Genomic DNA, 22658 nt, shown 5'->3' with positions numbered 1-22658 from the left:
TCATTTTGAAGCACGAATGTGTTCCCATGATGGAAAGCCAGATAGTGAATTGTTTATTTTTATTTGGTGTTTATTTACTTACATCCTTTGACCTTTTTTGGGCCCAAATCCAGTTCTACTTGTTACTCTTAGTGACAAGAAGAATTTACATGGCTCATGTTTCTTTTTTTGGAAAATGGCTACATTAAGTACTGTAATAACATTTGTTCAACTAAAGGTTACATTTACCTTAACTTTGATGTAGTTTTTATTATAAACTCTGAAGAGAGGAATTCTTCCTTGCAACAAATAGCTGGGGGCCAAGGGTCTAAAGACCAAACATTGGTAGTTTTCAAATTTTAATGTGCCTAAGAATCACCAGGTAAACTTGTTCTGTTCTTGTTTTTGTTTTAAGGGAAATTTCTGTGCCTCACCCTCAGAGAGTGAAATTGGATAATGTGGTTAGAATGGAGTCAGGAAACTTGCAGTTTTGAGGAACACCCCAAATGAATCTAATGTAGGTGCTCCATAGATGACACTAAGAAACACTGATCTGTAATGTAAAGTTCAGGATCTAGCCAGTATTCTAGGATAGAGTGGGAGCTTTAGATCTTAATCCATTCTAGGCCCTTATGAAAATGATTCTTCCAGATCTATTGGAGTCAAATATGAATCTTTTTTTTTTAATTTTATTTATTTATTTGAGAGAGAGACTGAGATAGAGAGAGCATGAGAGGGGGGAGGGTCAGAGGGAGAAGCAGACCCCCCGCTAAGCAGGGAGCCTGATGCGGGACTCGATCCTGGGACTCCAGGATCATGACCTGAGCCGAAGGCAGTCGCTTAACCAACTGAGCCACCCAGGCGCCCTCCCAAATATGAATCTTATTTATTTTTTTTTTGTTTTTTGTTATTTTCTTTAAGCTATAAATGTGGTTTTTTCCCCCAAGTTTTTATTTAAATTCCATCTAGTTAACATAAAGTGCAGTATTAATTTTAGGTGTAGAATTTAGTGATTCATCACATACAGTACCCGATGCTCATCACAAGTGCCCTCCTTATAGCCATCACCTGTTTAACCCATCCCACCTCCCCTCTAATAACCATCAGTTTTCTATAGTTGGTCTGTTTCTTGGTTTGTCTCTCTTTTATTCCCGCCTATGTTCATTTGTCTTGTTTCCTAAATTCCACATATGAATGAAATCATATGGTGTTTGTCTTTATCTGACTGACTTATTTCGCTTATCGTAATAGTCTCTAGCTCCATCCATGTCATTGCCAATGGCAAGATTTCATTCTTTTTGATGGTTAATATTCCATTGTGTATATATATATACCACATCTTTATCCATTCATCAATTGGTGGACATTTGGGCTCTTTCCATAAATTGGCTATTGTTGATAATGCTGCTATAAACATCGGGTGCATGTAGCCCTTTGAATCAGTATTTTTCTTTCCTTTGGGTAAATACATAGTAGTGTAATTGCTGTGTCTTAGGGTAGTTCTATTTTTAACTTGGTGAGGAGCCTTCATACTGTTTTGCAGGGTGGCTGCACCAGTTTGCATTCCCACCAACAGTGTAAGAGGGTTCCCCTTTCTCTACATCCTCACCAACAGCTCTTGTTTCCTGTATTGTTAATTTTAGTCATTCTGACGTGTGAGGTAATATCTCATTGTAGTTTTGATTTGTATTTCCCTGGTGATGAGTGATGTTGGGTATCTTTTTATGTCTCTTGGCCATCTGTGTGTCTTCTTTGGAAAAAATGTCTGTTTGTGTCTTCTGCCCATTTTTTAACAGGATTATTTGTTTTGGGGGGTGTTGAGTTTGATAAGTTCTTTAAATATTTTGAATACTAATCCTTCCTCAGATAAGTCATTTGCAAATATCTTCTCCCACTCCGAAGGTTGCCTTTTAGTTTTATTGATTGTCTCCTTTGCCATGCAGAAGGTTTTTATTTTGAGGAAGTCTCAGTAGTTTATTTTTGCTTTTGTTTCCCTTGCTTCAGGAGACATATCTACAGCCAGTGTCAAGGAGGTTACTGCCTCTGTTCTCCTCTAGGATTTTAATGGTTTCCTGTCTCACAGTTAGGTCTTTAATCCATTTTGAATTTATTTTTCTGTATGTTGTAAGAAAGTGGTCCAGCTTCATTCTTTTGCATACTGCTATCCAGTTTCCCCAGTACCATTTGTTAACGATACTGTCTTTTTTCCATTGGATATTCTTGCCTGCTTTGTTGAAGATTACTTGACCACATAGCTGTGGGTTCATTTCTGGGTTTTCTATTATGTTCTATTGATTTATGTGTCTGTTTTTGTGCCATTTCCATATTGTCTTGATCACTACAGCTTTGTAATATAACTTGAATACTGCAGTTGTAATGCTCCAGCTTGCTTTTCTTTTTCAAGATTGCTTTGGCTATTTGAGGTCTTTTGTGGTTCCATACAAATTTGAGGATTCTTTGTTGTAACTCTGAAAAATGCTGTTGGTATTTTGATAGGGATTGCATTAAATGTGTAGGTTGCTTTGGATAATATAGGTATTTTAACAATATTTGTTCTTCCAATCCATGAGCGTGGAATGTTTTTCCATTTCTTTGTGTCATCTTCAGTTGCTTTCATATATGTTGCATAGTTTTCAGAGTACAGAGCTTTTACCTCTTTATGTTTATTCCTAGATATCTTATGGTTTTTGGTGATATTGTAAATGGGATCGATTCCTTGATTTCTCTTTCTGCTGCTTCATTATTGGTGTGTAGAAGTGCAACAGATTTCTTTTTGTTGATTTTCTATCCTATGACTTTACTAAATTCGTGTACCATTTCTAGCAATTTTTTGGTGGAATCTTTTGGGTTTTCTGTATATATAGTATCATGTCATCTGCAAATAGTGAAAGTTTGACTTCCTCCTTGCTGATTTGGATGGCTTTTATTTCTTTTTGCTCTCTGCCAAAACTAGGACTTCCAGTACTATGTTGAGTAGCAGTGGTGAGAGTGAACATCCCTGTCTTGTCCCTGACCATAGAAGAAAAGCTCTGTTTTTCCCCATTGAGGAAGATATTAGCTGTGGGTTTTTTGTATATGGCCTTTATTATGTTGAAGTATGTTCCCTCTATCCTATTTTGTTGAGGGTTTTTATCATGTTGTACTTTGTCAAATGCTTTTTCTGCATCTATTGAAAGGATTCTTACCCTTTCTTTTATTAATATGGTGTATCATGTTGATTGATTAGCAAATATTGAACTGCCCTTGGAGCACAGGAATAAATTCCACTTGATCGTAGTGAATGATTCTTTTAATGTACTGTTGGATTCAATTTGCTAGTATTTTGTTGAGAATTTTTTTTTATCTATGTTCATGAGGGATATTGGCCTATAGTTTTCTTAATTAGTGGAGTCTTAGTCTGGTATTGGAATCAGTGTAGTGCTGGCCTCATAGAATGAATTTGGAAGTTTTCCTTCCATTTCTAGTTCTTGGAGTGGTTTGAGAAGAATAGATATTAACTATTTTTTAAGTGTTTGGTAGAATTCCACTGGAAAGCCATCTGGCCCTGGACTTTTGCTTATTGGGAGATTTTTGATTTTTTGGCCCTGACTCAGTTTCTTTGCTGGTTATTGCACTGTTCAAGTTTTCTATTTTTCTCTCTTCAGTTTTGGTAGTTTATATGTTTCTAGGAATTTATCTGTTTCTTCCAGGTTGTCCAATTTGTGGGCGTATAGTTTTTCATAATATTCTCTTATAATTGTTTATATTTCTCTGGTGTCAGTTGCTATTTTTCCTCTCTCATTTGTGATTTTATTTATTAGGGTGCTTTCTCTTTTCTCTTTGATAAGTCTGGGGTTTATCAATTTTTAAAATTTTTTCAAAGAACCAGCTCCTGGTTTCATTTATCTGTTCTATTGGGTTTTTTTAGTTTCTGTATCATTTATTTCTGCTCTAATCTTTAGTATTTCTCTTCTTCTGATGACTTGAGGCTTCATTTGTTGTTCTTTATCTAGCTCTCTTAAGTGTAAGGTTAGGTTATTTGAGATTTTTCTTGCTTCTTGAGGTAGGTCTGTATTGCTGTATATTTCCCTCTTGTGACTGCTTTTGCTGCATCCCAAAGGTTTGGACCATTATGTTTTCATTTTCATTTGTTTCCATGTATTTTTTTAAACTTCTTCTTTAATTTCCTGTTTGACCGATTCATTCTTTAGTACCCTTTAGCCTCCATGAATATGTGGTCTTTCCAAATTTTTTCTTATGGTTGACTTCAAGTTTCATAGTGTTGTTATCATAATTATGCATGGTATGTTACCTGGTATGTGATCTGTTCTGGAGACTGTCCCGTGTGCACTCGAAAAGAATGTGTATTCCCCTGCTTTAGGATGAAATGTTCTGAATATATCTATTAAGTCCATCTGGTCCAGTGTGTCATTCAGAGCCACTGTTGCCTTCTTAATTTTCTGCTTAGATAATCTATCCATTGCTGTAAGTGGGGTGTTAAAGTCCCCTACTATTATTGTATTATTATCAGTGAGTTCCTTTATGTTTGTTATTAGTTGTTTTATATATTTGAGTGCTCCCAAGTTGGGGGTGTAAATATTTACAGTTGTTAGATCTTCTTGTTGGATATTGCCCTTTATTATGATATAGTGCCCTTTTTCATCTCTTATTAAAATCTTTGGATTAAAGTCTCATTTGTCTGATAGAAGTATTGCTACTCTGGCTTTCTTTTTCCATTTGCATGAGAAATGTTTCTCCATCCCCTCACTTTCAATCTGCAGGTGTCTTTAGGTATAAAATGAGTCTCTTATAGGTAGCATATAGATGCGTCTTAGGTAATCCATCCTGACACCCTTTGGATCATTTAGTCCATTTACATTCAGAGTAATTATTGGTAGATATGAATTTAGTGCCATTTTATTATTTGTTTTGTTATTGTTTCTGGGGATTTTCTCTGTTCCTGTATAGTCTTTTCATTTTTGGTCTTTCCTTCCCACTCAGAGAGTTCCCTTTACTATTTTTGCAGGGCTGGTTTAGTGGTCATGAACTCCTTTAGTTTTTGTTTGGGAAACTCTTTATCTCTCCTATTCTGAATGATAGCCTTGCCGGATAGAGTATTCTTGGCTGCAGATTTTTCCCATTCCGCAGTTTTAATTTATCATGTCCCTCTCTTCTAGCTTGTCACTTTTCTGTGGAGAGATCTACAGCTAGCCTTATGGGTCTTCCTTTGTTTGTTAGGGATTTCTTTTGTCTTACTGCTTTTAGGATTTTTTCTTTATCACCATATTTTGCAAATTTACCTATAATATATCTTGGTGTTGGCCTGCTTTTGTTGATTTTGATGGGAGTGCTCGCTGTCTCCTGGATCTGGATGTCTGTTTCCTTACCCAGATTGGGCAGGTTTTCAGCTATTATTTCCTCAAATAAACCTTCTGTCCCCTTTGCTCACTCTTCTCTTCTGGGACTCCTATGCTACAAATGCATTATGTTTAATGGAGCCACTGAGTTCCCTAAGTCTATTCCCATGATACATAATTCTTTTTTCTCTCTTTTGTTCAGTTTCATTATTTTCCATTATTCTGTCTTCCATTATCACTTTTTTGTTCCTGTGCTTCTTCCATGCTTGTGGTCATAATATCCTGTCTGTTTACAATCTCAGTTATTGCATTTTTCATTCTAAGTGATTGTCTTTTATCTCTGTCGTAAGGGCCTCCCTGAAGTCTCCATTCTTTTCTTGAGCCCAGTCAGTATCCTTATGATTATTCCTTTAAATTCTCCATGCAGGCATATTACTTTATGTGTTTCAAATAGATCTCTGGCTGTGACCTCTTCTTGTTTCGTTTGGGATGAATTCCTCCATCTTGGCCTTTTGTCTAAGTCTCTGTCTTCTTCTTTGTGTTAGAAAAGCCCATTATGTGTCCTGCTCCTGAGAGTAATGGCTTTATGAAGAAGAGGTCATATAGTGTCCAGGACCTGGTGCTTCAGGGAGTATCTCTGGTGTGTGCTGGGTTTCACTCTGCTGCTGTGTTTTGGCTTTTCTGCAGAGGATCTCCTTGCCTGCAGTGGGGATTGTTTGGTCCTTGGGCAGAGTGTGGCAAGTTTTAACTAGGGTAGTGCTCTGGTCTGCTTGTTAAATGAGACCTGATGCTACTTTCTCTAGAACTGAAGCCTTGCAGAACTCTGGGAAATGTGGTGTTTTCAAGGTTTTCTGTTGGTCTTCTGGGGAAGGGGCCTGCTGTGTTGGTACTTAGGGACACTTGCCTGAGAAAGTGGTACAGGCAGAGTTCAAGGGGGTGGGACTTGGTATAAACAGGTTAGTCTGACAGTGTTGGCACTGTGCTGTTGACTGAAGCTTGTTTATGGTGAGTGGCTGAGGAGGGAAATGGTGCCAGCTAGCTCCTTTATCCCCAGAGAGGGATCTCAGTGCTTATTGCTCTCAGAGAACCACTTTCAGAAGAGTATGTGTCCCAAGCATTTTTCAGATCACTGTTTTCATACTGTCTCTGGGTTGCTTGCTTGCCTGTAGCAGTGCACTGCACTTTGGGCTCTATCCCAGCCAAACATGCAGACTTTTATTTTTTTATTTTTTTAAGATTTTTATTTATTTATTTGACAGAGAGAGACACAGCGAGAGAGGGACACAAGCAGGGGGAGTGGGAGAGGGAGAAGCAGGCTTCCTGCTGAGCAGGGAGCCTGATGCAGGGCTCGATCCCAGGACCCTGGGACCATGACCTGAGCCAAAGGCAGCCGCTTAACGACTGAGCCACCCAGGTGCCCCCGCAGACTTTTATTTTATTATTTATAAAATCAATTAATTAACATATAGTATATTATTAATTTCGGAGGTAGAGTTTAGTGATTCATCAGTTGCATATAACACCCAGTTTTCATTACCTCACGTGCCCTCCTTAATGCTCATCACCCAGTTACCCCATCCCCCCAACCCACGTTCCCTTCAGCAACCCTCCGTTTGTTTCCTATAGTTAAGAGTCTCTTATGGTTTGTCTCCCTCTCTGATTTCATCTTATTTTATTCTTCCTTCCCTTCCTCTATGTTCATCTGTTTTGTTTCTTAAATTCCACATATGAGTGAAATCATATATTTGTCTTTCTCTGACTGATTTCACTTAGCGTAGTACCCTCTAGGTCCATCCACATCATTGCAAATGGCAAGATTTCATTCTTTTTGATGGCTGAGTAATATTCCACTGTATATTCCACCTGTTCTCTATCCATTCATCTGTCAGTGGACATCTGGGTTCTTTCCGTATTTTGGCTATTGTGGACATTAAGCATGTAGACACTTAAAAGTCCAAACTTTAGGGAAGTGCTGTGGTGGGAGCCTGTTCTGGTCTTTTGGAGGAGGGTCTCACAGTGTTGGGAGGCCTGCACGTTTGACTGAGAAGGGCAGTTGCACAGAGCACAGAGGAATGGGATTTGGAGCAAGTAGGCTAAACTAAGCCAGTTGGGGGCAAGAAGCCCTTAGGAGGTGTCTCTGCCTATGGTGGGGGGTGGTGGAGGGAAATGGTGACTACTGCTGGTTCACCCCCCCATCCCCCCCCCCCCCCCGCCGGGAGAGGAGGAGAGGTGTCTCTGTGAATGCCGCCTCTCACATAGGTGCTCCAAGAAGAGAGAACAGTCTCCCCTGGGGCCTTAGGTGATCCTCAGATGAGCTGTCTGCCCTCAGGTTGTTTACCTGTCATCTCTCCAGGAGTAGGGCAGTGCCCTTAGGGCTCTATCACAGCCAATCCAGAAGTCCTCTAAAACTGCAGTCTTTGAGCCCAGTTGGTTGCAAAACCTCACAAAAATCAACCCCTCTCATTTTCCCAGCCAGTGGCTTTGGGGAAGTGTTCTCCTTGGGAGTTTCTCTCTGTGCTCCTTTCTTTCTCTTACCTTTCTGTGCAACCAGGGCTTCCTCCCTTCCACAGCACCTGTGATCCATTTCTCCCCCAAACCACGTCTCTGGAATTCCTACCTTCCTGGATGTGGCCTCTTCTCTCCCTGTAGTTGTGGAGTTTATTCTTTCAGTCCTCAGGTCAATTTCTTGCGCATTCAGAATGATTTGATAGTTATCTAGTTATGTTCGAGGGAAGAGAGAAGCCTAGGTTCCTTCTCCTAAGTCACAAACAAGCTCCTCTCCTGAATTTTAAATAGCAGACATACTGCTACTTACTTAACATTTTGTTTTATGTCTTCATGGAAAGACCTCAAACATAACAATTATTGCCCAATAACTCCTAAGGCAATCATGGTCAGGTAGCCCTTGAATGAGAGAAAACCTGGAACTCCATCACTGCTGTGAATGACAGTGAGCAAGTCACTTTTCTCTGGGCCAGTTCCTTTATCTGTAAGATGAGTTAGATGAACTCTCCAGTAATCATTGAGTTTACTCCCATATATAACGTGCTTTGACTGTGTTAATAAAAGTACTTAGAAAGTACTTAGTTTTTCCTTAACATTTATAAATAAATTATCCCAACATGATTTATAAGCTTAAAAATAGACCATTCTTACATACTAGGTAATCTTCAGTCCCAGTGAGAAATAAAAAAAAACTTCTGTGCGTATAAATGAAAGAGCAAAATGTCTACTTAGACCATCATATTATTTTATTAGACCTCCCATTTTCCAATGAATATTTTTTTTATTGTCCATCTTGGTTGTTTAAGATACAGCCATTTTGGATTCTGCTTGTGATTCTCTTACTTGAACATTTATTCCAAGCCACAATTATTTACTTCCTTAAGAATAGAACAGTTTTTAAATTTGACCTGCATTCATAGTATTCATGATATCTCCAGTAGTCTCACGATAGTGTGTTGCTTAAGTGATCTTTAAAAGTTTTAAGAGACCACCAGTACTTAAAAATTTTAAATTCATCCCTTCACTAATAATTACCAAATTTATAATAATTTTTTGCCTTTTTAATAAGAATCCCATTTTGTGAAGTCAAACAGTCTCTATAAATATCTAAAGCTAGCATTGATTAAAGTTGACTCGGGCTAATTTATCTTTCCCAAACACTGCTTTCATGTTCAAAATCAAATACTTAAGAGAGCTACCAGTAATAGTGTTGCAGGATTACAGGGTTCTTGTCTCATGGAGTTGAAGAATGAATCTCGTGGACGCAAACGGTTGAAGTGAAGTGAAAGTTTATTAAGTGAAGGTGAGAGCAGAAAGGAAAGAAAACTCTTCTAGAGTGTGAGGGGGCCTGCATGGATTGCCACTGAGGGCTTTTAGTGGCAGTCTTTTATTGAGAACTGACTGGGAAGCTTGTTTCCTTGAGATTCTTGTGCCATCTTGGTTTGTTCCCTTATCTCTTGTTCAGCTTCTTCTCAGCGTCTCCACCTGCCGGGAATAGTTTTAGAGCCTAGTCAGGGGAGTCAGGGGCCTCCTATCTCTCCTACCTATAATACCTTAACCCTTTCCCTATTTATGAGACAGGACCTGTGGGCAGAAAGAGCTATACTGGAATTGTGAGGAGTGACTGTATATTTTTTAATTAGTGGGGCTAGGGATAGCACAAGTCTCCAAGGAATCCGGAAGCAAGGCTATCAGGACCTTGAGGGGCCAGCTGCTGCCAAGATAAGGTTACTTTGAAACATGAAGACACTAAGGCAGCCATGAGTTCGTTGAGGAAGATCACGCTCTGAATGTTTCAGGTACCTATCAGTGGGCTGCAAGCTGTAAGGAGATTTTAATTTAAGTTACATTTCTTTTGCCTTTGTTTCCCACATCAATAGGAGTTAATTTGTCAGGACTTGACTATAAAGTGAGGGATAATTTTTTGAGGGAAAAAAATCTTGAACTTAATATTTAGACATATCCAACATACATTTCTTTTTAAGGAACCCAAGTTGACTTAAACTTTAAATTGTTTAAGTGTAATTAGAATATTAATAAATAAATCAGCAATGATTTGCATTTGTCTCCTTATGGTCTTAGATTGCTCTCTTTTCCTGTTTTTCTGTGTGGAACACTTGGCATTCCTTTTGGTGTAGCGAAGAACTATTCATGCTTGAGTTCTAAGGTCTAAGTTTATTTCCTGATTCCACAGGCTAGATCAGAACCCTCTGCTGGCCCCGTGAGCCAGGTCCCCTTGTATGATTGTAAATTCCATGTAAGAAAAGTCAGGATCTCATGACTATATGTCCAGAAGCAAAGCAGGTTCATATCACCCATTATACTCGGTAGCTGTGTGTTAAATGAATGAATGAATCTTAAAAATCTGATGATAATCTTCTGGTGATTTCTTTTCACTATCCATTGAGTAAAGCTGTAGAAGCATAAACGATCATAGCATTGAATTCAGTGTGGTGATTACACATCAATGTATTGTACAAACTTTGAAAGAAGAAATATAGAATATTAACCATACTTACTTTCAGATAGGTCTTATTTTTCATTTTTGTTTAGTTTGCTTTTCCTGAGAGCCACATTGACTGTGCTCTCTTTGCTATATTATCCATTGGCTCTGCTTTTCAATTTTCAGAGGACAGATATCAACAATTCTTTTCTATACCCTGTCACTAAATTCTAATACTGGACACCTCTGTTGACTGTTTCTAGAAACACTGAATGCTCTTGTTGAGCAGCTTTCTTTTTCTTTGCAGCTGTGTTGACTGTGTAAAACTCCTATAAAGCAGATCTGTCCATTTAGCAGTATAGTATTTGATACTGGGGTAGGGTATGGATGACCTTGGACTAGATATGTCTGTAACCAGTAGTCTGAATCTGATTACTTCAGCTGCTGTTCTTTTGTTCTTTTGTACTTCAGCTGTCTCACTTGCTAGAATTCCTGCTGTGAGTATTTCTTAGAGAGATTTTTTTTTCTGATGTCAGGAATAACTATACCTTTTCCAGATACTTGGAAGTTAGTAATGAATAGTATGTTAGAGCATGTGGGGTGACTGATCTTACTACCATTAGTCATTGTAGGAAAATTGCTGAATTTCTGATTTTAGCATGTCTCATTTGCAAAATGGTAGTGATAATATTCTATACATTTAACCTCCAGCAACCTCCAACCTCCATGCTAGTTGCTATGGGAATAACGGGATGAATAAAACATGTACCTTGCCTTCGTGTACAAAGAGAGCAATAAACAGAGCAGTCTGTAAAGTCAGATAGACCTGGATCTATATCCCGGCTTCCCCACTTACTAACTGAATGGACTTTAAAAGTTGTTTAACCTCCCTGTGCTCCAGTTTCTGTATAAAGTAACTACCTTATTTGGTTATTATGATTATTAAAAAATAAAGCAGGTAGAACCATTTGTTACACATAGTAAGAGCTCAGTACATGTTAGCTAGTTGCAATTGTTAATGTAATTGGATACTTTGGAATCCCATGGAGGAGATATATCCTGAAGATCCTTCTGTGGCGAAGCTAAGGACTTTGGACTGTTATCAGTGGTGGTTTTAAGTGGGTATATAACACGATTAGATTTGCTAGTTTATCAATTCTGGCAGTGATTTGGAAGAAACACTTTGATGATAAGAGATTCTTTTACCTCCTAAATCAGAGATTTTGAATCTTTGGTTTTGTCTCCACACTGTTCACATGCATGGAATATTTCCATTGCCTATCCATCGATTAGCCATCCATGCAACAAGTATTAGTTGTTTTCTGTGTCTCATGTGCTAGGAATATAGCCAAGAACAAGACAATCATGGTCTTTGTTTGCATGGAGCTTAGAGTCTCCTGGGGAACATTAAAGAAAAATAAATTAATGAGATAATTACACATTGAGATCTTTTCATTATGCAGATCTAGCTCTGTCCCTCCCTGTGTAAAAAGCTTCAGTGGCTTTATATCACTTCTGAATAAAGTGTAAGACCCTTTTACATGACATGTGAGGCTCTGGGATCTGGCCTCTGCCTGCCTTTCTAAGCTCATCTCTCTTCCCTCCCTGCTTCCATTTTATTGTCATTTAACACTAAACTGTCTATGGATCCCTGTACTTTTCTCATTTGCCTCTGTACCCCTGCAAATGCTGCCCTTCTACCTGAAATGTTCTTATTTGCTTGCCTAACTAGTTTTCATCCTTTAAAAGCAGCTAATGTTACCACTTTCTCTGAGGAGCATTCCCTGATACTCCACCTTTACCCCCTAAGTTTAGTTAGATATCTTCCCTTAGTACTCTCATGATGTCCTGTCCTCATTTCTTATCCCTGGACTTGGGTATTATCTTACAATTGCCTGTGTCTGCATCTTCATTATATTGGGAGCTCCTTACGGATAAGATATTTTTATTCTTATATCTTAGAACAGTGCTTGGCACATGATTGTTATGCTGTCATTTACATCAAACAAATGAGCTACTGACTTGCTAGCAGTCCATTATCTTATTAGACTAAACACAAGTCTAAGGCAGTATAGTAGAGATGAAGAAAAGAAGCTAGTTTCAAGAAATCTTTATAAGGTAGAATCAAAATTGAGTAGCAGATTAGATATGGGAAGAAAGTTTCTAAGCTAGGGAACCTGACTGCTGGTCATGTCATTACATGAGATAGGTATTCCAAGGGGGGAAACAGGTAAGGAGTCATGATGAACTCAGTTTGGGGTATGCTAGGTTTATTTATTTTATAAAAAGATTTTATTTATTCATTTGAGACAGAGAGATAGAGAGAGCATGAGCAGGCGGAGAGGCAGAGGGAGAGGGAGAAGCAGACTACCCGCTGAGCCAGAAGCCAGATGTGGGGCTTGATCCCAGGACCCGGAGATCATGACCTGAGCCAAAGGCAGACACTTAACCATCTGAGCCACCCAGGTGCCCCAGGGGTATGCTAGGTTTAAAAAGGGTTTGGAGTCTATCCAGAAACACATTGAGAAACACAAAAAGAAATAGATAAGACACAGTTAAAAATATGGATACAGAGCTTGGGATTGGTCAGAACACAGAATCATAGATTTGGAGTTATCTATCTGTTACTGTATTTGAAACTATTGGAGTGGATTTTTACCCAAGAAAAATGAATGATAAGCATTTGGAATCGTTTTATTGAAGAGGTGACATTTGAACTAATGTGTTTTAGAAAGCATGGAAGGGCATAGTGAATAGAGAGAATTATTTTGTTTCCTTTAATGATTGGGGATCTTCAACTTTTCTTAATTATGTATTATTATTTCATGTGATTGCTGCATTTCTTATCATACAGTTAGTTGGGATATTCTGAAAATCATAGACATTGGATACTTGTTATAATGTTATATTTCTCTTCTGGGCCAAATTCCAGATAAAGAGTTTTCATCTTGCTGAGCATTTTCTTCCTTATCATTTTGCTGTATATGTCCTCATATCATTGAACCAAGAATTGAATAACTGTTGTGATTTTTGATTTGGAAAACTCACCTCTAGAAATGTTCTGTCTGGACTCAGTGATTCTTACGATCAGCCTGGTCCTTGTGTCTCTGTAATTGAGAACTCCTATCATGTTCCTCCTCAGTTTACTATTTATGAAGCTCAGCAAGGCCCTCAACTAAATCCAGAATACTGTTAATCTTTAATGGCTTCCTCAGGTTTATGTGGAAGGGTGTTTTAATGTCTCTGGCAGTACTGTTTCATTGTGCTATTTTCCATTACTTAAGTGTCACCTAATTTTTTATATTAATCTTTATAATACAAAGTCTAAGTCTCGGTCCCAAATTAATATTCCTTTCTTCATTTTTCTCCTAATTAGGCCTAATATATGATAGTAAGTCAAGTATCTTGGGGGAAAACAAACCTTATTCCTTATTAAACATGCTTTGGTTTGAACAGCCTTGCTCAGGCCTAGAGCCTTAGTACTTCAGAGTAAGACTATCAGGTGAGTTGTTACCATCATCTACCAGATTGGGCATATGTGACCATCACATCAATTTCTGCAGAAATCACCTTTTTTTTTTTTTTTTTTTTTTTTTTTTTTTTTTTGTAGCAATAGCTCTTGACTTTTCTCTACCTAGCACAGCCTAAAACTACAACAGTAACAGTGGCATGCTCGACAGTGATTTTTCCCCGGGATTTGGGAGTTTATCAGAATCTCCAGGGGTACTTATAATTTGAAAAAGTCCCCCAGGTGTGATTCTGATTTGCTCCCTCTTCCTCCTCCTTCTCCTCCTCCTCCTCTTCTGAGAATCACTGTTTCATCTAGAAAGCTTCAGCATAAGTAGGCACATTTATTGGTATATTGACCTATATACTCCCTAATCCTCCTACACCCTTACCTCCCTTTTGAGTGGTACTAGTAGTTCTTTCTAATGCCATAACTTCTGAAACCAGTTTCTACCTGTCACCAAGGGTGTAGCTACCACCAAAGCAGCCCTGTTAGTGTTTGGAAGCCTACAAAACAAGATCTCCAGTAGCTTGAGGGCCAGATTTAATGGTGTGGTTTATTTAAATGGGAGTCCTTTGCGAAGACTTAGACTAAGAGTCCAGGATTTATACTAACACCCCCCCCCCCACCAATTTTATTCCAACATTTTATGATGAAAATTTTCAAATCTACACCAATGTTGAAAGAATTCCAGGATGAATATTTGTATATCCACAACCCAGATTCTATAATTAACATCTTAATATATTACTTGCTTAATCATGTTTCTACCCAAATATTTATTCCTCTATCCATCTGTTCACCTTTCTTAAGAATTTCACTAAGGAAATTCCAGATATCAATACAATTTCCCCTAAATACCTTGGCATGCCTGTCATTAAGAGTTTAATATTTATTTATAGCCTTTCCTTTTGAAGTAAAATTTACATACAGTGAAGTGCCCAAATCTTAAGTGTTCAGTAGCTGAGTTTTGATAAATGACAAATCTGAATAACCCAAATCCCTATCAAGATATAGGTTATAACACCCTCTTTTTTTCTGCCCAGATTATTCCCTCTTGACTTCTATAGTTTCTGACTTAAAGGTAAGAAAAAGGCTTGTCAGTGCTTCCAGGACAAATAGGGAACAGTGTTTAATGATGGATCAGCAGATTTCTCTTCTCCATTGCCTAAAGTACCTTGTGTTTTAAATTGTATGTGAATGTATTAAAACAGGATACTGAGTAAGTAACTTATCTTTTCAGTTTTTAAATAATTATTTTGGAAAATACTATATCTAGGTATAAATACCTTATATCTGTTCAGTTAAGTATTTTATAAGGCAAAAGCTCTAGTTTAATGAAATGTGAGGACATATGCATAGAAACAACTGGGGAAGAGAAAGGAATTGGAGGTGAGATGGGAAAAAAATCACATAAATAATAATGTAATATAGCATGTATTAATATGTGGCTAATTGGTTAAAATATGTATTATGTATATCTAACATTATGAAGTATCACAGTCTGTCCTGACAACAGTGGCATGTCATTTATTCAAGAATGAACATATCATAATCTGCCTTTAGGAAATACACATTAAATTTCTCTTACTGTCAGTCTTGGGTGTTCATCATTTTGTTTTATGCCTGGTAAATATCTCTTAATTGGCTTATTTTTAGAGTGATATAGCATATTTTAATTTATATCAGTATATTTAAAATATGGTATAAGTTTGAAATTATTTACTTGCATTTTATGAGGAGTAACATACAAATGTATTTCTAATAAAATAATTCTGATCCCAAAAGGAGTAGCTGTGACAAAAGTAAATTGTGATATTTTCATAATAAAAAGCCATGCAGCCATTTGCATATCATTCCTGAGATATTACATACTGGCTTTGTCAGTACTGTTAAGTCCATTTCAAGGATGTTGCCCTTAGTCCATTAGTTTGGATAATGAGCCCTATAAAGTACATTTATAACTTGTGGCACTGCAAGGAGATGGATTCTAATTTTCATCCTTTTATCTAGACACATTGAAAGAAGGTCAGTGGAGGGTTCTATATGATTCATTGTCCCAACACATATCACGTGACAGAGACCTGATAATGTCCATGCATAAGTGTTTTCCTTATTTAGAAATAGCACTTGAAAGAAATCTTTTTTGATCATCCTTTGAAGTAAAGTAGAAACATACTAAAAGAAGCTTTATACCTCTTTTTTTGTTTGTTTAAAGCGTTATCACGTGTGACCAGATAGCTATTCTTGAACAAAAGAGAAAGCAACACTTAACAAAAATAAAAAGGCTTTAGTGACTTTTAGACTGTGAATGATATAACAAGATATTTAATCAACTTTTCTCTCCTTTTCTTAGATCTATTAAGGGGAAAAAAGCCTTTTCTAAACAAAAGAAAAGCTTCTATATTCCTAAACATTAGAAAGCTTATGCTTATACTATAATACTTACACTAACATTATTCTTATTAATGGTATTCAAAATAAATACTTAAATTCTATTCTATGTTTATAGTTTAAAGATTTCAAAGAAGCAACAAGAATATATATTCTGTAATTTAGTGTCAGTTTTATGTCAAAATGTGAAATTGTATACTGTTTTAAATTGTCTTCTAAGAAATTGGTTTCAGATTCAAAATTGTAGCTGATGAAGTTTATTTTTCAATTATGTAATCATTAATGAGAGCTTTTTTGCTATGTTTATCTTCTTTGTAGATGTAAAGCAATCATAGATCAGTTTGGTCAGAGAATAATCTCTAAGCATTTCCTTGTGGAGGACAGTTACTTTTCTGAGAACACATGCTCACATGTACAATACCGGTAAGGCACCCCTCCACCCACTGTCTAAGGGAAGGTGAAACATTGGAAAATTTATCTGTGTGATTATATTGACACTTCTGTATGACTGTGTTCTTCAAGTTAGATACAAATGTGTACCAAACCAAAGATATATCCAGCATATCCACTGAGTCTGGTTGTAGGGGAGTCCAGTCTAATTTTGACTCCTTTGTATCAGCTGGGGGTTGGTCTGCAGGTCACATGTCCTCCTTTCCCTTTTTTTTTTATTAAGATTTTATTTATTTGAGAGAGAGAGAGAGCATGAGTGGGGTGGGGGCAGAGGGGGAGGGAGAAACAGACTCCCCCGCTGAGTAGGGAGCCCCATGCAAGATCATGACCTGAGCTGAAGGCAGACTCTTTTTTTTTTTTTTTTTTAAAGATTTTATTTATTTATTTGAGAGAGAGGATGAGAGGAGAGAGAGAGCACATGAGAGGGGGGAGGGTCAGAGGGAGAAGCAGACTCCCTGCCGAGCAGGGAGCCCGATGTGGGACTCGATCCCGGCACTCCAGGATCATGACCTGAGCCGAAGGCAGCCGCCCAACCAACTGAGCCACCCAGGCGCCCTGAAGGCAGACTCTTAACCAACTGAGCCACCCAGATGCCCCCACAATATTCTCCCTTCGATGAGCCAAGAAAAGATTAGTTTGACTTGGCTTGAGGAAGCAACACTTTTATCATGACTTAAATCTTTGAAATATGGTAGTTATATAACTATAAATGAAACTTATTTGTGGAATCTGAATCACTGATTAACTGTTTTGTGCGTTACAGGCAGATTTCCAGGTCAGTCCTGATTACAGACAGATCTGTACTAAAAATGGATTCAGATCAACAGGTAATTTTAGTCCTGTACTTTTTAATAAATGTTGCTAACCTAATCTACATGGTATTATGTATAAATTAATATTGGTGAAATAAAATGTATTAAGCCATATGTGCTAATGTATTTAGTGCATTTTTTAAAAAATACATAATGTCAATTCTGTAATAATATTGGTTTCTTAAAGATTTCCTTCCAGCAGGATAAATAATTACATCTTATATAATATTTTTATTCTGTGGAAATTGGACTAAATCCTAGTTTTTGACAGTTATTCTATGAAATTGAAAATATATTGTTATGGGGAGAAAAAGAGAATCCCCAGAGAATACATTTAAAACTCTTGGAGGAAAAGGCTTTATGGTAACCAACCCTAGAACAGTGGTGGTAAGCTTACCATTAGGCCTGGTGTGAATGAGTACCGCACACACTTCTGGTTCTAATGTTTCCTCATCACCATTGTTCCTTTCAGTACCCTCTTCCTTCTCCTCACTGCCAATTCTGTAGGAATGTCTTTATGCCTATGGTTTTTCCTCAGTCTGAACTCTTAAATTCCAAGAAGTATGCCCCTTCTTCTGATTACACAGTGACTGATAAAATCAGCTTACTTAGTATGACTCTCAGACCTTTTCTATATGCTACTGCTAAAAATAGGTTCCAAACATTCCTTAAGTTAGAAGCTTCTGATATATAAAACAAATGTTTGCTATGCATATGAGCATAAATACTTTAATTAATAAATACTGAATGATTATTCAGTAAACAATGAGTGTCTTTTACATGCCATCCAGTGTGCTGAGATCTGAAGACAGTGCTAACCATGATAGCATCTCTGCCCTTATAGTTTGCAGTCTGGAAGATATAGATATAGACAGATAAATAGTAGCTATTTAAGTTAAGCATGACAAGCGTGAGCAAGGACTGGTACAGCAGCTATTGTAGTGCTCATCACACTGTCCTATAATTACCAGTTAACTTGTCTGTATCTTCCAGTAAACTATAAGCTTTGTGAGTGTGTTGAAGAATGACAGGGAGGCATTAAATGAAGAGAGAAAATAGACAATTCTGTAGAAGCTGAGCTGTGAAGAGTAGGAAAGAGGAAGAGAGATGTGGAAGTGAAGAAGGCTTTTCTTTTCTTTAAAAGATTTGTGTATATTTCAGCTGATGCTGGAGCTAGTAGAGAGGGAAGGAAAGGTTGAAGATACCCAGGAGAAAAGGAAGACAATGCAGCAAGGTCCAGGTAAAGGCTGGGGAGGATGGGATTCAGAGAACAGGTAAAAAGCATTGCCCTTAGATGGGATGTGAGGCATCTTGAAATAAGAGGGTGAATGCAGGACTGTTGTAGGTCTGGGAGTTCCCATCTGATAGGATCCATTTACTTTTTCTTTTTTTTTTAAGATTTTATTTATTTATTTGAGAGTGAGCAAGAGAGAGAGCACGAGCAGGGGAGGGGCAGAGGGAGAGGGAGAAGCAGACTACCTGCTGAGCAGGAAGCCCGACTCAGGGCTCCGTCCCAAGACCCTGGGATCAGGACCCGAGCCAAAGGCAGGCACTTAACTGACTGAGCCACCCTGGAGCCCCTCCATTTACTCTTTAAATTACAAAGTGAGGTCATCTCCTGAGAATGAGGGTATAAGAGTGCTTAATAGGTCAAAGCTCAAAGAAGGATATACAGTAATAACTGTGAGGAGTTGGAGAGTGACCTATCTCACGGTCAGATGGCTGCACAGCATCGATGGCCCAGTTGAGTCTGGAGGTTATGGGTATACAGTGGCATTAATCTGCCCCTATCCTTTCAGCTCTTCCATTCTCTTACCCTCACCCAGTCTGCTCGTTGACCTGTTAGGAGACCTACAATTCCTTGTCCCCTCTTTTTCCCCCCAGTTTACCAGCTTCCTTCTGCCCTCTTCCTTTTCCATGTCCTAGACCCCATGGTTAATCTTCTGAACTGCCCTTCCCCCAATACCTTCAATTCCCATGTAGCCATGTTCTACTGCACCCACAGAGGAAAATCCTGTCCCTGGATGAGGCTATAATCTACATCTGGATTACAGAGGGATACTTGAGAAAACCACACAACCAGACAGACTGGCACAGCCACAGAGTTGGGGTTGCCAACCTCATTCATCTGGACCCTCTGCCTACTACCAGTTAGTTTTTCCACTGGCCTCAGATAGCTCCCTCTCCCTTTCCCCTCATTGCCTCATCCAAATCTTTACTATTTTACCCACCCTTCTCTCTTTTAGCTCTTTCACCTCACCGCCTGCTTCACTAAGAAAAGCAAGGCCACCTACTAAGCACAGTGACCCTGGAGCCCCTACCCCAGCACCCACAACTAATGCACAAGTACAGAGACTAATGAGGGGGCTCCCCTCCTTGTCCAAGGCCAGCAGCCCCTTTCACAAATGCTGTTGGCTCTCACGCGTGTACGTACGTACGTACACACACACACACACACACACACGCACACCACCCTGTATGCTCTCTCTCCTGTGTCTTCAGGCTTTCCCTGCTATTGGCACCTTCCCCTCAAACCTATACACATGTACTAGCATTTTCTGTTCCAAAACTAAAAATTAAAAAGACAAAAACAAGAAACAAAAAAAATTCTCCTTTGACTTTGCCCCTATCTCTAATTGTATCCAATCTCTCACCTGTTCTTGTCAGCATTTTTAAGACAGTATCTATACTTGCTGGGGCACCTGGGTGGCTCATTCGGTTAAACGGCTGCCTTCAGCTCAGGTCACGATCCCAGGGTCCTGGGATCGAGCCCCGCATCGGGCTCCTTGCTCAGTGGGGAGCTTGCTTCTCCCTCTCCCTCTGCCTGCCTCTCTGCCTGCTTGTGCTCTCTATCTCTGTCAAATAAATAAATAAAATCTTTAAAAAAAAAAGACAGTATCTATACTTGCTGCCTCCAGCTCCTTACCTCTCATTCATTTCTAGACCCAGCTTCTATCTCCACATTTCTACCACAATTTTTCTTGCTAAGTTTATTAATAACTTTATAATGGTCAGGACCACAGGACATTTTTTTGGTTTTTGTCTTTTTTGGTACATTTAGCAATGTTGATTATTCCCTTTTTTGACTTCCATGACACTGCTTTCCTGGTTCTCCTCATAACTCTCTGAATATTCCCTCTCTGCTGCTTTTGTGGGCTTTGTCCTCCTCTTAAATGTTGGGGCTCCTCCCGTTCTTGTTTCAGCCCACATTATCTCTTGCTCTGTGCACACTTGCTGCTTGACTCCATATACTCTCATGGTTCTAACTCTGCGTAAATGTTGGTGACAGCCATTTCTGTATCTCCCAGGAATGTTGGCCAAACTTCCTGCTGGACATCTATCTCAAAGTCCCCTCAAACTGAACATACTCCAAGCTGAACTCACCATCTTCCCTCTCAAAACTACTCATCCAGTGCTCCCTACCTTAATGAAAAGCATTGACATCCTTCCAACTAACAACTTCCTCCCATCTCTGGTATCTCCTGAGCCTCCAGGTCCTCTCATTGTACTTTCTAGAAGTTGCTACAATCTGCTTTTCCTCTCAGTCCTTATTTTCACTGCTCTGGTTTTGGACCTCATTATTTCTGCCTTCTAACTTTTTGTTCTGCCTTTCATCTTGTCTCCTTCAGATCCATCCTCCACAGAGCTATCAGAGCGATCAGTCTAAAATATACATTTGGTATGCTTTTCTTTGTTTACTACATGGGTCTTTTCCTCTTTCAATTTTTGAAGCATATATAATGAGACTTAAAGAGAGGAAAGAATAGGTGTAAGTTTAGATAAATTTTATGAAAGTGGTATTAGAGGATTGAGGGAATTCCCTTTTGATGGCTTTTATTAATCTCTATGAGATTTAAGACAGTACCTTCTCAGTTCAGGACACAGAAGGTACTGGGGTAGGGGATTACTGACTGTATTTAAATTTTTTAAAATTAGACATGATGGTTGTAGGAAACAGAAGAAATACAGGCATACCTCAGAGATATTGTGAGTAGTTCCAGACCACCGCAGTAAAACAAATGTCACAATAAAGCAAGTCAAATGATTTTTTTGGTTTCCCAGTGCATATAAAAGTTATGTTTACTAAAACTACACTGTAGTTTATTAAGTGTGTAATATAGCATTATGTCTAAAAAATGTACTTACCTTAATTAAATGCTTTATTTCTAAACACTGCATCCATCTTCTGAGCTTTCAGTAAATTCTAATCTTTTTTGCTGGTGGAGGGTCTTGCCTTGATGTTGATGGCTGCTGACTGATCAGGGTGGTGGTTATTAAAGGTTTGGGTGACTATGACAATTTCTTAAAATAAGACAATAATCTTTTCTGCATCATTTAACTCTCCTTTCATGAATGGTTTCTCTGGCATACAATGCTTTTTGATGGCATTTTACCCACAGGAGAAATTCTTTGAAAATTGGGAGTCAGTCCCAGCAAAATCTGTTTTGTTTTATCAACTAAGTTTATGTCATATCTAAATCCTTTGTTGTCATTTCAACAATCTTCACAACATCATTGTCAGAAGTAGATTCCATCTCAAGAAACACTTCTTTGCTCATCCATGAGAAGCAACTCCTCATTTATTAAAGTTTTATCATGAGATTGCAGCCATATAGTCCTTTCTTCAAGCTTCACTTCTAATTCTAGTTGTCTTGCTGTTTCCACCACATCTGCGGTTACTTCCTCCACTGAAGTCTTGAACCCCTCAAAGTCATTCCTGAGGGTTGGAACCAACTTCCTCCAAACCCCTATTAATTTTGATATTTTGACCTCTTCCCATTAATCATGAGTGTTCTCAATGGCATCTAGAATGGTGCATTCTTTGCAGAAGGTTTTCAAATTATTTTGCTCAGATCCATCAGAGGAATCACAATCTATGGCAAAGTCAAAATTACTCCTAGATCCATAAACTGCAGAAAATATGTTGTGTTATCAGGCATGAGAACAACATTAATCTTGTACATCTTCATCAGAACTCTCGGGTGACCAGGTTCACTGTCAATGAGCATTCATATTTTAAAAGCAATCTTTTCTGAGCAGTAGGTCTCAGCAGTGGGCTTAAAATACTCAGTAAACCATGTTGTGTCATCCAGGCTTTGTTGTTCCATTTACAGAGCACAGGGAGAGTAGATTTAGCATAATTCTTAAAGGCCCTAGAATTATTGTAATGGTAAATGAGCATTGGCTTCAACTTAAAGTCACCAGCTACAGTAGCCTTTAAAGTCAGCCTG

At 38.4% G+C, this 22658-nt stretch overlaps 1 protein-coding gene across 3 annotated transcripts in view; it reads left to right on the top strand.

Moving 5' to 3' along the window:
* The window catches only part of CHM (CHM Rab escort protein), a 206492-nt gene that overhangs the window by 124102 nt on the left and 59732 nt on the right, over positions 1 to 22658 (top strand). For all 3 annotated transcript variants that reach the window (XM_035028821.1, XM_035028822.1, XM_035028823.1), the window contains exons 10-11: positions 16484 to 16588; positions 17379 to 17442. In XM_035028821.1, the coding sequence (XP_034884712.1) occupies positions 16484 to 16588; positions 17379 to 17442 (169 nt within the window). The remainder of the gene's footprint in view (positions 1 to 16483; positions 16589 to 17378; positions 17443 to 22658) is intronic.

Source organism: Mirounga leonina, unplaced genomic scaffold (genome assembly GCF_011800145.1).
Source record: "Mirounga leonina isolate KUSES-001 unplaced genomic scaffold, KU_Mleo_1.0 Mir_204, whole genome shotgun sequence".
Lineage (NCBI taxonomy): Eukaryota > Metazoa > Chordata > Mammalia > Carnivora > Phocidae > Mirounga > Mirounga leonina.
The sequence above is the reverse complement of the archived record's forward strand: the minus strand, read 5'-3'. Positions and strand labels throughout refer to the sequence as shown.